Here is a 15,319-nt window from a genome sequence, read left to right as displayed (position 1 = left end):
ATTGATCTCATTCAAAATAAAATAATAAATGATTTGATTTCAAAAATTAAATTAACATAAATTTGTTAATTGAATAATTAATACTTTTTTCTTAAATTGAAAGATAAAGTAGATGGGTGAGGTATAATTGTATATGCATTATAAATTTACTAAAACTTCAATTTTACTTGTTAATTTTAATTAATGTTTATATTTTGTAATTTTACTTTAGACAATCAATTTGTTTAGATTTTATATCTCTTTTCCTTCTTTTTAACATAAACAAATTGGATTGTATCATAATTCATATTGTCTATTATGAGTATTTTGAGAAGTTATTGATCATAAACCAAAATGATGATAACAACACTACATACTTGGTTAATAGTATTACAAAGAATAATGATGTATGAATATCCCACGATATAATACTTTGATTAGATAAATTTTTTGAAAATTTATGTAAAATATTAATTAAATTTCCAGAAGCTGTCTAATTTTTTTACCGGTAAAAATTATAATTAATGATTCTAAAGTTCAAATTTAAGATGTTGGGTATTTTATTTCAATTCTATGTCATTATACAGATCCTAGTAATTCAAAAGTTCTCTTATTTAATTATTATCTATAAATTTGAATGCTAAAATTGATATTGGAACAATTTGTTTAAAATTTTAAAAAATGATTATGAAATAATTATTTAATTCTTAAAAAATAAACAGTTGCTTACTTATAAAATACTCACTTTAGACAAACATTTAAAAAAATATTTATTATATTTAAAAATGTTTTAAATTAAATTAAATAAATGGACCATTAATATATATAAAGAAAAAACAATTTATTTTGGGCCAGTTTCTTGTACATGCTAAAAGAATATAATGAACTTCGTATGTTGTCAGCTTTTAATTATTTTGAAAACGGAAACTAAGGCATAATCTTTTCTATAAGTTTCGATTTAAAAAATAATTTAGTATAGTTACAATGATCTTATTGGGTTAAAAATGTCAATTTAATTCAAGTTCAAAATTTAAAATTTAAATCTATTTCTCATTGAACAAGTTTAAGCAAACAATTAACTAGCTCATCCAATATCATCACGTCTACGCTATCTACATATTATACTTTATTGCAGAGAAAGAAAAAACAAAGGAATAGCACAATAATATAAAAAACCATAAGCTTATTCTGTCTCTCACTTTTCTTTTTGGCAGAGAATTTATCTCACTTTATAATTAGAAACATAATTTCCCTTTATGTTGTTTGAAGATAGATGTTTTCATTTAGTGATGTAGTTTGATTTGATATATCCTCTAACATTTAAATTAAAATAATTATTTGATTAAAAATAATTTTAGTAATTATTGTTTAGTTAATAATAATATGAAAAAGATTAAAAATCTAAAAGTTATAAAGGAAATAAAAATAGAAAATTTATTTCAATCAAAAGCTTGAAATGAAACTACCTCGTAGATATCATCCGTGTTTGCAATGGTGCAATGACTTTTAGCTTCACACTCATGATTATCTTCAAAGAGCTCAACAGATCTCTAATACTGCATGAGCACAACATCAAGGATTTATGTTGTGTTACAAAAAAGTATTAACTATTTTATAATACAACATAAATCCTATCCATGACACTAGCTAGAGATTAAAATGAGCATACGAAATGCAATTAAAAAAAGAGGACGTTACATTAGGGGAAAAAACACCTTGGTTAAACAAATTCGCTATCTTAAGTTTTTGCTTATGCTTGCTCTTTAGATCAACTGCATCGATTTATCACCTAGCATTAAACAAAATATATATATATATATATATATATATATATATATATATATATATATATATATCACAACATAGGATCATTATTATATAAATAATTTTAATAACGTATAAGTAAAATTGATAATGGCATTTTACGTGAAAGCATGCAACTTAAGTAACCTATTTAACTACTATAAAGAATAATACCACAACAAGACCCACAGAACTTGATAATGAAGGAAGCAATAAACCCCTTAAAACAAAGTAAGTGTCTTCTAAAATTCTGTGTAACATGTGCAACCCTTCACTACTATTTACTATATGGATAGTGTAGCTAAATTAGTTTTTTTGTTGGGGATGAACCCTCTCCCTTTCAAAAATATAAATAAATAGAACAAAATAATATCTCTAAAAAAATAAACAAATAGAACAAAAGAATATCAAGATGGAAATAAGATTGAGTAGTGTTGTGTGATGACATATGCACTCATAAAGGGTGGAAATTTCAATGTGGCCTTTCGGAGAGTACCATGACCAACAACAAAAAACAAAAAAGAATAAAGATACTTAAGGAGATAATAAAAGTTTAATATGTCATTTATTACTATCTTGATTTTGCTAAAGGGATGCCCGATAGAAAAGTCAAGAGCATTATGATCATTATGAAGATCATTACTTCCAAAATTTTTTGAAGATCATTATGATCTTCCCACTCATTTAGAAAGGGGAAAGTATACATCATTCTTTCTATACTAAAAATGAAAGGAAAAGATTAGAGGAATATTTGACATGCAGATATTAATAGAATAATATTAGCAATACATTTATAAGAATTTTTTTACCTTGAGGACAAAAACTCCTCATAATGTTTGTCTTTGTTATATTCAATTGCTACTCTGAAATTATTCACCTCAAATTCGAGAATCAAAGTTTCAAAACATTGATTTCAAGAATCTTTTTCTTGAGCTATTTCATACCCTTCTTTGTTATATTCAATAGCTGCTCTGTTTATAATTTGTTTTTTGTTTCTCCGTTATTTCAAGAATACAACACAATAGTAAACACTAAAAGAAGTTCCTGATCATATAATACATTAACGTTTAGTTTAACCCAAAAATGGTTTTGAAGAACATCTTGAACAACACACTAAAATGGTTTTCAAGTTTGAGCAATCAAGACTTGTCAATTTTCATAGGCAATGTCAACCCAGAGGATTTAAGGCCACTCAAGGTTAAAAACTGAGTAAGAACGATAAGTTGCTGCCTTCAAACAGAGAAAACAATTAGAGAAGTACCTAGCACATAGCATTATCTTGAGTCTAAGGAGTTGCAAACTTGCAATAAATCCTGCAATCTGTATCAAGAAAAAAATAAACTGAGACAGAGATTTGTAACAGAAGTATCAGGAACCATAGATTTATCTCGAGTTTGAGGAGTTGCAAGAATTCAAACAATCTGTATCAAGAAATTAAACTGAGACAGTGTTTTGTAACAAAAGTATCAAGAACCATAGCATTATCTTGAAAAAGAGGAGTTGCAAGAAATGCAAGAAATCCAGCAATCTGTATCAAGAAGAAATTAAACTGGCAAGCAAATTTGTGATAGATACCTAATTAAATCTGTATCAAGAAACATACCTAATTAAATATGTATCAAGAAACACCATGTATCAAGAAGCATCTTTTCTTTGATATGCTTGTACTGTCCTCCGTCACCACCCTCTACCACAAAATCCTCTTCTCCATCGTCCATTACTTCCGAGGTCTTGAGAGTTGAGCCCATCCCTGTTACTTCTCACCATTTTTCCTTTCTCCACTTTTGTTCACCATAAACTGTGACCTCTGTAAATACAATATAATACAGAATCATGGTGTAACTCATACCATTTCTATTTAAGTTTAATTTTAATTAAAAAGATAATATGATTTACCAAATACACCATAGGCTAGAAAGAATGTATTTTATAAATGTTGTTAAAAAACAATCGAACAAAGAAAAAAATTACACGTTCAAGAATTTCAACAAGAAAGATCTGTTCCAGCAATGAAAAGCATCGTAACCATACTTGTAACATAATTGACACGTAGGTCTCTGACCACCACCACGATTACGACCTCGACCACGATAACGACCTCCACAATAACGTCCTCCACGATTAGAAAACTGAAATCCACCTCGATTTGAAACAAATTGTGATTGAGATTGAAAATGAGAATCTTGTGGTCCTTGAACAGCATTAACTGAAACAGAAGGAGAAGTGAGATCTTGACGATACTTCTCAAGTTGCGCTTCTTGAACCAGTAAAAGTGACTCAACATCTGTCACAGAAATTGAATCTGATCTTCCATAGATCATCATAACGAAAGAATTGTAATCCTCTGGTAATCCATCAAGTATTGTATCAATTTGATCTTGATTAGTAACTAACTCTCCTACAGCAATTAGTGAATTTATAATTGCTCTAATTCGCAAGATATATTCAGAAATAGGTTGAGAAGGTCCTATCTTCGAACTCTTGAGTTCGGAGCGGAGTTGACGTTTCTTCGCATGAAGATGAGAGTAATAGTGTTTATGAATTTTATCCCAAATTTCATAAGAATGTTTACAACCAAGAACACGAGGAAGAACAGATTCAGAAAGAGACGACAACAACCACGAAAATAACATCTGATCTTGAATTAGCCATTGTTGATACGCATCAGTAACAAGATCAAGTTCACGTCTCACGATCCACATCAAAAGCAAATTTTGCTGGAATTAAAGGATTTACTACAAAACGATGCAACTTGTGTGCTGTGATAATCGCTTCAACTTGTTGATTCCACAGTAAGAAATTGCTATCATCGAGTTTGATTGATAAAGAGTGCGTAAACGTAACCGGTGAAGAACCGAGCATGGTGGAAACTTCCATGAGTAATCAGGTTCTAGAAGAAAATGCTTTGTATACCATGTTAAAAGAAAATAGAGAAGAAGAAAAGAAGACTTGTGTAATATTCATTTTTCATTTCCTCAACTAATTCAGAATACACTTTACAAGTATTTATATATTTTCTGTTACACTCTAACTAACTCTAATAATTTATAATATATAACAATACATATATTAATCCTTTAATTTGATCTCCACATTTAATTTTCTATTTTACCCTTAAAACATGTGATTATTCTACATAATCTATAACTTCTATAATTTATATATAACTTAAAATTAAGACAAAAGGAAATAAAAAGGTATTGGTCTCCATTTTTCTTTATCTTATTTTAATCCTTATTGGTCGTAACTCTCTTTTAATTTAAAATAATAACTATTTTCTTTTGAAACAATAACTATTTTCTTTTAAAACAATAATCGTTGAACATACCTATGCTTTTATCTATTTTTATCTTTTCAATATTAAAAATTCTTTCTCCCTGTTTCGTACATTTTTTTACATTATCACCCTCTACGATTTTTTCATCCCAATCGATTCTCAATTTTTCCTATATTTCAAACTCAATCACACTATATCTTGGTATGATTCATATTTTGAAGCAAGTTGTAATATATTTTAACTCATCTTCTTTAATGTTCCAATATTTTTTTAATGAATTTCTTTGTTTCTTTTTTATTGAAATTTTAGAATATATTAAAACATGGTGAAGAAAAAATAATACTTTGATTGTGATAACTACATCATTAAGAAGTATTTTTTTTCTCAATCATTTTCAATTAAATATGTTAGAAATTATAATTTGTGAAATTGTAGGTATGTATGTCGAAATGAAATTTGAATTTGTGGAGTAAATGGCAATAATTTAGTTTCAATTTTGATTTTTATATTTTTTTAATGTTTTGCTTGCGTTTGCATCATCAAAATTTTACAATGCGAAGGAGATCCAATACTCTATGGTCCCCTTTCCTTCTACTAAAGTAATTCCTCCATTATTTTCTATGCTTTTTCTGCCATTGATATTTTTTATTATTTTTTTGGCATATAAGAAGTATTTTAAATCAAAGTCACCCTCAAGAATATCTTCATGTTTCACGTTAAATTTCAAAAATTTCTTTCAATTTCATTTAAAAAATAAAAAGTGTGCTTCATCAATGAATAATGATTAAAATAATCACATAAATTATGTAAAATTATTTATATGATTATATGCCAACAAATTAATTCATTCAATCCATCAGTTATTTTAAATTTGAATATAAAATACATATAGAGGTACGAAGTGTCTCGGCCCCGCTAGTCATTTATAACATGAGTTAGTGGAGAATTATGAGTAATATGATGATATTCATATTATAATATTTTACATAACATGAGATGTTATAAAGAAGCTATAAATTAATGGTATTTAACATTGTGGATTTTCAATTATATTAGAAAATATAATGATGATTAATTGAGTCCTGGATACATATGAGATAAAATCCACTAATGTTATGTCATTATATTTTATTGTAGTGAAATTAATTTGAGATCAACCAATAATAATTATTGAATTAGAGTTTGTTATTCTAAATGTAACAGCCCGATTTTCACAGATTGTTTGAGAGCCCAATTTTCACTAGGCCAAGAGCCCAATTAAGGTGGTTTAGTATACCGGAACGGGCCGTTCCAAAATTGGAACGGGCCATTCCAAATTACTAAATAGACCTACTTTTGGTAGTCCGGAACGGGCCGTTCCAAACCATAAAATTTGTCTATGATTCTTAGTTGGGAATGGGTCGTTCCAGATTTCAGAAATGGCCTTTGAACCTTATTGAGAACGGGCCGTTCCACAATATGACTGTTGAGAGTTTTAAAGCAAACCCCAGAATGGGCCGTTCTGGTTTGAGAACGGGCCGTTCTGGATGTGAATTTTACACATGACGTGAGATTTCAGAATGGGCCATTCCGGATTTGAAATGGGTCGTTCCGCGAATCCTGATGCCTATAAATTGAGTGCTCTGGCACTCATAAAATCATATTTTTCAGTTCTGACTTCTTTCAGTTCTGACTTCTTTCTTCTACATTCTCTTCTTTCCCTTCTACACTCTCTAAAGATTGAGGGGCACTTAGAGGAAGAGACCAAGAGATCTCTGTTTTAGTTTCAACTGCTGTTTATCCAGGTACGGGAGAAAAGAGGATTATTTGTATGTAGAGTTACATGAGGGAATTGGGAGGAGGAAAAGTCCCTTAAGATTATGAGTAATTTTATAATTATTTCTGTTTGGAGAATTATTAGTCTTATGTGATTCTGTATGAATTTAGGATTATGTATATATATTTAATTTGTAAGAACGATGATTTGGGAGAGAGAACGAAATTATAGAAAAGTGCTTGTAAGTTAGGTTGTGTAAAAATTGGATTATTTCTGTTTGAGAAATTGATGATCCCATTAGATTCTGTATGTGTTGAAGATTATAAATATATATTTAATTTGTAAGAATGATGATCTGAGAGAGAGAACGAAACTGTAGAAAAGTGCTTGTGAGTTAGGTTTTGGAATAATTGAGGGTTTTACTGTTTATGTTAAAATTATATTAAATTGATAATTTCATTGATTATTATATTAATTTATGAATGTTATTGTTATATTACTTGATAAGAATTGATGATCTAGATGTGAATTGCTTGAGGGGTGTGTAAACCCTTATTTTGTTGGACTTATCTGTTGTGTATGTGATATGGAATTGAGCTATGAGATGAGATGTTATATGGATTTAAATATGATTGTGATTGTGGTTCCTCACACTAATGACCAGGGATGAGACGAACCTTGAGTAGTGATGCTTCAAGGACAAGCGTGCCCCTGGCATGGTGTGGGATGAGTAAGGCAATTAACACGCATCACTTATGTCAAATATGGTAGCCCTGACATAGGGTTAATTGCAAGACTTGTGTGGATTGTAATGTGATTGTGGTTCCTCACACTAATGACCAGGGATGAGACGAACCTTGGGTAAGTGATGCTACAAGGACGAGCGTGCCCCTGGCATGGTGTGGGATGAGTGAGGCAATTAACCGGTATCACTTGTGTCAATTGTGGCGTGGCCTTGACATAGTGTTAATTGTAAGATTTATATGGATTGTGATGGATTGATGTAATTGTGAATTGAGATGTGAAAATGATGAATGATTGAGAAATTATGATATATATAAATGCTTGTAAATAACATTTCAAGTTATGATGAGATGATGTTGTGGATTTCCTTGTGTGCTTTATATATAAATGTTTTCTTTTCTCACCGTACAATTTGTGGATGTTATAGGTGAGGAAGATTCGGCTTTGAGTGGCATCTAGAATGTCAACTGTTGAGTTGTTGGTGTGCTCTGATATTGTGACATCGGGGCAGAAAATTCTAGGATATGGAATTTTTATATGGATTTAGAGTTGTATTTATTATTTTTAAAAATAATTTGTAAACTCTCAAGTTTTACTTTGTAAATTTCATTTTTAATTATTTTAGTTATTTATGAAAGTTTTATGTGAACCCTTTTTACCAACGTTGAATATTTTATTCTTTAGTTTATTTACAAGATTTATTTATATATGTGTTGGGATAGTAAGGGTGTCACATTTAGTGGTATCAGAGCAGGTCGATCGAATCGGCCGTGAGTTATGAGTCTACTATGCTTGTTTGGTAGATTAATAATGTGATGAATTGATTGTTGAACTTATTGATGTGCTAATGTGATGATTGATTATGTTGTTATTTATTTATTTGTGTGCATTGTGTTCTTAGGATTTTTCTGATAGACATGATATAACTTGATGATGCTATTTTTGATTGCTCTTTGTTATTCTCATGATTGCTTAATTGTTTTGGTACTTCTTGCTTATGTAAGAAGTAGTGGTTGGGTGGCATCGCTCGTGTTGCGAGCATAGGTGCAAGTAGTGGTAGAAGACAAGGTATCTTGTTAACCAACTAGAACTAGTGGAACCTTGGATGTGGGTGAGAAATTGACTTATCGAATGTATTAAGAGTTTACGATTGGTGGCGTTTCTGAAAGCTTTAGTTGTAGTGATTGAATCCAAGAGGTTATGTGTCGCGCATTAGAGCTTTGAGTGTTCTTGATGAAAGGTCAAAGTGTTGGTGATTTCCTTAAGTTTTGATGCTTGCATATTAATCTTGTTAGGGGTTAGGTTGCATGAGGATTTTATTTCATCTCTAAGTCTTTTGTGGAATAGGTGAGTTATTTTCGTTTAGGGATTGTAGTTGGAAGCTTGGATATGAGTTTAAGGTAGAAAGAAGTAAGTTTGGAAGGGTTGAGGTATTTTGTGGGATGTTAGTGCACTATTGTTGTCTAGTGTAGGAGATGTTTTTGTTGGTCCCTACGGTTAGAATCTAGAAGGGGGGGTTGAATAGATTCTATGTTAGTTTTCCTTTTCTTGTTTGCTTTCTAAATCTTTACCAAACAAATCTTGATTTAAAACAAACCTTTAAACATAAAAAGTAATTCAGAGTTATATATGCACAGCTTATCCAACAAGATTTGAATAACACAATTAATACAAGATATGTAAAGATTGAATTTATCAATTACCAAGAATCTTTAAAGTTCAGTTTCTGCAGATAATGTTTTTCTTCATACAACATTAATCAAGAAACTTATACAGAATGTAAAGAGTGTAAGAGTTAAGAAAATCATGCACCAAGATATATACTGGTTCAGCCATCCAAAGGCCTACATCCAGTTTCAGATTTAGATACACCTCTAAATCCAGTCAAATCCACTATTGATATTCTTTACATGCACCCTGCACAAGCAATATCCAATCAATGAATTTAACAAGCAAATCTTGACACCCACAAGATTAACAAACCATTTCTTGACTCCACAAGAAACATATAACCCAAGAATATTGATCCCACAATATCCTACTTGAGAAAAACCTATCTCAAGATTTCTCTTTACACAACTCTTCCAGAGATTCTCTAATCTCAAGAGTTAAAACCATTCAAACAATAACAAAAGATCAGAAACGAGTACACCTGTTCGTGTAGATATGATCTTCAACAACGTAAACCAGTTTAGAATGAATTTTCTATATGAACTTCATCTTCTTGAATTGATCTTGCACACTTCTTTTTCCAAAAGTTGATTTTCAGCAGATATGTTCTTTCTTTCTTTTTCAGAAAATCTTTTTCTCTTTTGCAGTAATGTGTATTCTAAAAAAAATCTCTCTTGTTCGTGTAAGTATTTCTCTTCTTTCCGTGTGTGAAAATTCTCTTCTAAAAGCTTCAGTTTTAATCTTATTTAAAGACAATTTTCATGTGCAAGGAAACAGTTATTTCAGTTATATTCATAACGGAGATAATCTATTACCTGTGATGGTAATCTATTACCACGAGTTAGAATAACTGAACTAATTATTTCAGCTCCTGTTTTAATCTATTACCTAACATGGTAACCGATTAACACGATGCCAAAATAACACAAAACTCACATTTGGAACAGAGGTAATCGATTACTTTAAAGAGATAATCGATTAACACGATCCTTTTTCCTCTTGAAATCATCAGAATCAGTTTGGTAATCTATTACCACACATGGTAATCGATTATTCCAGTATCAATCAGTTTTTCAACATGAGTCAGGTAATCTATTACCAGTTCAGGTAATCTATTCCTTAACTCAGAAAATTTCTGATGTTTTCAAGTTTTCATTTAAAGTCTCAAACACTCAGTAAATTAATACTTCATGTTCTCAACAATGAATGAAATAAGAAAAATGAGTATTATGATATTTTCACCTTCATGTTAATTACTAATTTTTAACACATAACAAACAAACACATACAAGCCTAATCTTTTAAACAATCAATACATTATCCTTTTGACATAGGCTTAAAATAAAAAGCAACATGAGCAAAACATCAAAACTAAAACTTCTAGGGAACATCTTCCAGATGTAGATTCTTCAATCTTCAACAGTTTTCGCTGTAGTTTTGTTATGCCAGTAGGAGTACCATATTGATAGATTTAGATTTTGTGGTCTTCATGAAAGTTGTAGTCTTAGATGTGATCTTTTCAATGGCACTGAAATTAGGTAAAATGAAGGTTTAGAACTCCAGTTGTAGTTGTTTTGGTAATCAGAGGCTAGTTGTAAGCGTTAAATATATCTGTTGTGATTTTTGAATTGTTAGCTAAGAAGAGGATCTATTCAGAATCTCATGTCTTCATAAGAGTTATAGCTTATTCTTTTATCTTTCTTTTGAGATATGATTGAGATCATTGGACGAGTGTAACTCTCTAGGTATCGTTTCTTGCCAGTTGTTGAAGGGATATGTACGGTGTCATGATGTTTTGAGTTGTTAGGCAATGCAAGGATAAAAAAACTGATTTGGTTATCATGTTTTGAGGTGTTTTCATGTAGATTGAGAGGTAGTTTAAGGTTGTGTGATGCTATGTGGTAAAGTTGGTTCATGTACATGCTATATGGAGTAAACAATGATGGATCCGTACATGATTAGGTATAGTATATACATGAATGTTTGAATTAGGTATTTTAATATGATTTGATATGCATGTATATTGATATGAGGATAGATGATCTTATATATCAATTAGTGGGTGTTTGTGTGTTTAGTAAGATTGACCTTAGGATGTGATATCATCAAATTAGAGTTGAGGATGCTAGACAATTTTATGCTAGTTATCTAAGTGTGATTTTTGATTGTATGAGGTGAGTGTTCTTGGCCCTGTAATTTCTAGCGGAGGTATAACGTAGATCTACCTAAGGTAGAAGTTGTGCTTAAGTGGGAGATACTAAAAGTCAATTAGTGAGGTTAAGAGTTTTCTTAGGATAATTTATAGGAGATTTACTGAGTAAATTTCTAAGATAGAAGTTCGAGGTTTAGGCTGCTCTCATTTCACTCGCCTCTACTACAAGAATCGCTTTTGCTTTCTTTTCCTCTAGCTACTAAGATGATTCAGTTCACTAAGTTGTCTTTTGCCTACCCATGAATTCAACAGTAGTTCGAAAGGTTAACCTATATCGAGGATCCCCGGACATATGCTTATTTTCAACTCCCCAAAGCATTTCGTCGCTTACTTCTCTAGGTTGCTTACTATTTGACTAGATTGACTAGGAAAGAGTTGCCTTTGTATGGGATAATAAATGTAAGAGTAGGTTTCAAACTCTTAAGGAAAGATTGGATAATGTTACCGGATTTTAGTAAGTCTTATGTGGTATATAGTGATGCTTCTAAGATGAATTTGGAGATAGTGTAGATACAAGAAGGAAGGGTAATAGCTTATGTTTCTAAGCAATTGAAAATTCATGAGAGGAATTACCTTACCCATGACATTGAGTGAGCAATCATGATATTTACACTAAGATTTGGAGACACTACCTATATGATTCTAAGCCGGAGGTATTTATTGATCATTAGAGCCTCAAATTTTGTTTGACCCGAAGGACTTGAATATGAGACAAAAGAGATAGTTGGAATTTTTGTGGACTTGGATTTCAATCTTAGTTGTTATTTGCATAAAGTCAATGTGATGGTTGATGCTTTGAGTAGGAACCCTCTACATTATTTTTTCCTTATGATTAGAGAGATGGATGGCACCCGATTGATTACATATGCTGTAGAGGTAAGTGCTTCTCCCCAATAAGATAAAGGCATATTAGCTTGTATTAATGAAGCTCGAACAACCTCCAACAAGTGACAATTTTTTCGGTCTGCAACCCCATTCTGTTGGGGTGTATTGGGACAAGAAGTCTGATGAATGATTCCATGAGTTTCAAGATATTGTCAAAAATCAATACTTTGATATTCACCATTGTCACCACTTTTGGATTTCATCAAGTATAACCATGTCATTCTAGTACAATCATCTATAAATGTAACAAACCACCGTGATCCACCTAAAGTTAGGACTTTGGATGGACCCCAAACATATGAGTGTATAAGCAGAAAAGGGGTTTTACTTTTATTGAATGTTAATGGAAATGAAGCACGATGGCTTTTTGCTAGTTGACAAAACTCCCAGCGGAAGCTAGAAATATCACAATGTGTAAACAAACTAGGAAACTTTTTCAAATAACCAAAAGAAGCATGCCCCAAACGTCGATGCCATAACCAAATTTCAGATTTCTTCTTCTCCTCCTCAAAACTGTCCACTATCAAAGCTTGTTGTAGCTTGTTGATACTTTTTGTCGCCAAGTCCAAGTAGTACAATTTCCCTCGCTTAATACCACAACCAATCGTCTGCCTGGTTTGAATGTCCTTAAACACACAAAATTCAGGCCAAAAAATTACAACACAGGATAAAGATGTAGTTATTTTGGAAACAGATAAAAGGTTGTAATTTAAATCTGGGACAACTAAAACAGAGTCTAAATTCAAGGAATTGGTGAGGGTCAATGATCCTTCACCAATAATTGAAGTTGTGTTACCATTGGCAGCGCAAACAGTTTTTTTGTGAGGAAGGTTTAAGAGGCGAGACCTGTCTAGAACCAAATGTTATATGATCTGTTGCACCAGAATCAATTATCCATGTGCTATTCAAATTATGTTCAGAAATATTTAAAGCCTTACCAACAAAATTTGTAGCTGTTACCAAAGCAGACTGTCTTTCAATAGCTGAATCTTCTGACTTTGATTCAATAGTAGCCACAGTAGGGTTTTTGTTGGAATTCTTCTTTCTTGAATCCCGATTATGATCCCACCATTCAGGATATCCCACAAGCTCGAAACAACGATCTTTTGTATGACCATTTTGGTTGCAATGGGTGCATTTATAAGAAGATTTATCACTAGAGGTAGTCTTGGCATGGTCTGTTTTACTTCGATGCTGCCAATTTTGAGTTGATCGATTTCGGACTACCATTGCTGAGCTGTCAGCATGTTCAGGCTCCATCTTCAGAGATGCATGACGCAATGCCTCACGTCGAACCAAAGCATAACATTCTTCCAAATCAGGAATTGGTTCTTTACGCAGAATTTCTCCACGAATCTGTTCAAAGATGCCATCTAATCCGGAAAGAAATATGTGCACCCGCAGACGTTGAATAGACCCTTGATATGTTTCTACATCATCCGGGTCCTTCATGGACACCTTGTCACGTTGGTCTAATTCACAAAAAATCTCAGTCAATTCACCATAATATTCTGAAAGAGACTTACCGCTTTGTCTGGCAGTGAAAGCCTTTTGATTTAATGTGAAAACTTGCAACTCATCACTTCCATCATAGAAGGCTTTGGACAAAGCACTCCAGATTTTGTGGGCAGTGGATAAGCGTATGTAACGCTTCATTATTTTTGGGCTCATGGACATCAACAACCAACGCTTCACTTTCTGATTTTCAGCATACCATTTGTCATATCCTTCATCAGTCTTTGCAGGGGGCTTTACGTTGTTGTTAAGGTACGAGGTTTTCTCCCGCTCCGCAATATGCATCTCCATTAGTTGTGACCAAACATCGTAGTTTGATTCTGTGAGGGTGATTCCAGCATTAAAAATACCCTCCGGTTGAACAACAATGGAGGCTGATTTTCCAGACATTTTGGAAGAGAGAGAGAGAAAAAAAAAAAGTTTTGTTGGCTTAAGAATTTTTTCCAAAGGGAGGCTCTGATACCATCTTGCAAAACAGAACAAGAGGCATAGATATTAGAGTTTGGTAATTCCCTTTATTTTCATATATCAGTACAGAAGCTATATATTCAATATATAGGGATTTTTCCTCCTAAACTTACGTTCCCCCATTTAAACTAATGGGCTGTCTACAATTAATATATAAGAATCATATCTTTACAAATTCTAAAATAGAAAGACTTTATATGATTGGCAATCAATTAGCAATAATTCAACAATAAGGAAGGTGTGGATTTGAATCCCTCCACTAACATAATTAACAATTAACATTTGGTGATAAAAAAGAAAAAGGATGAAACTAGTTAAAATTTACATATAGTTTAGACCAACATATATGAATTTCTTTTTTTTTTGCTTATATGACAGAAGGGGGTAATATGCTTGGGAAGAGGAATGGGAAATGATTACAGTACTAATTCTGAAACATCCATAGTTTATTTTTACTCCATAATCTTGAAACATTCTTACAAACTCTATTCCCTAGCCGAGCTTTAGAACTTACCTTGCTTCTCTTGATAATAATTCCAGCCTTTTGTTATGAAGTTTGCTAGGAATCTAACATTCTGCATAAAAACATAATTACCACTAAGAGCCATTACAAAAATAATATTAATTGAAAGATACGTTTGTTATGAAGGGAAATATGTAAACCATAGCCTCACTAGCAAAAATGAAACAAAAGCTACAGCGGCCAAACACAGTTGCAACATATGTTTACCTCACCTTCATCTGCTTTCACACAAATAAAATATATGAACCATAAATTGGTTACAACTTTAAGATAACAAGAAATAGGCAAAAACTTTAAGCTTGAATTGCATGTTAAATAATTAACCAGAAATTTTCATAATATTTTAAAGTTATACAAAATTGGCTCTAAGATTTGAAGAATGCATGCTGGTGAAAAAATTAACCATCGTGCTCTCTATAAAAATTAATGACAGACTCATCGAATGGTTTCAGGCAGAAAGTACAAGTGAACAAGAAAACGAGAGCA

At 31.7% G+C, this 15,319-nt stretch overlaps 1 protein-coding gene across 1 annotated transcript; it reads right to left on the bottom strand.

The window, feature by feature from the left end:
* Positions 1 to 11,958: 11,958 nt before the first annotated feature.
* LOC114915276 (uncharacterized) lies at positions 11,959 to 14,306 on the bottom strand. Its single transcript, XM_029269760.2, has 2 exons — positions 13,266 to 14,306; positions 11,959 to 12,953 (listed from the first exon to the last, which is right to left on the bottom strand). The coding sequence occupies exons 1-2, from the start codon at positions 14,230 to 14,232 to the stop codon at positions 12,916 to 12,918; spliced, it is 1,005 nt and encodes a 334-aa protein (XP_029125593.2). The 5' UTR covers positions 14,233 to 14,306; the 3' UTR covers positions 11,959 to 12,915.
* Positions 14,307 to 15,319: the final 1,013 nt, after the last annotated feature.

Source organism: Cajanus cajan, chromosome 3 (assembly GCF_000230855.2).
Source record: "Cajanus cajan strain Asha chromosome 3, NIPB_CcT2T_4, whole genome shotgun sequence".
In the NCBI taxonomy this organism is placed as follows: Eukaryota; Viridiplantae; Streptophyta; class Magnoliopsida; order Fabales; family Fabaceae; genus Cajanus; species Cajanus cajan.
The sequence above is the reverse complement of the archived record's forward strand: the minus strand, read 5'-3'. Positions and strand labels throughout refer to the sequence as shown.

Excerpts from the sequence above, each read along its gene's own strand:
- LOC114915276 (XM_029269760.2), bottom strand. The coding sequence starts at position 14,232 with ATGTCTGGAAAATCAGCCTCCATTGTTGTTCAACCGGAGGGTATTTTT. Across the intron at positions 12,954-13,265 it reads AACAGCTACAAATTTTGTTG|GACATTCAAACCAGGCAGAC; the intron begins GTAAGGCTTTAA and ends TGTGTGTTTAAG.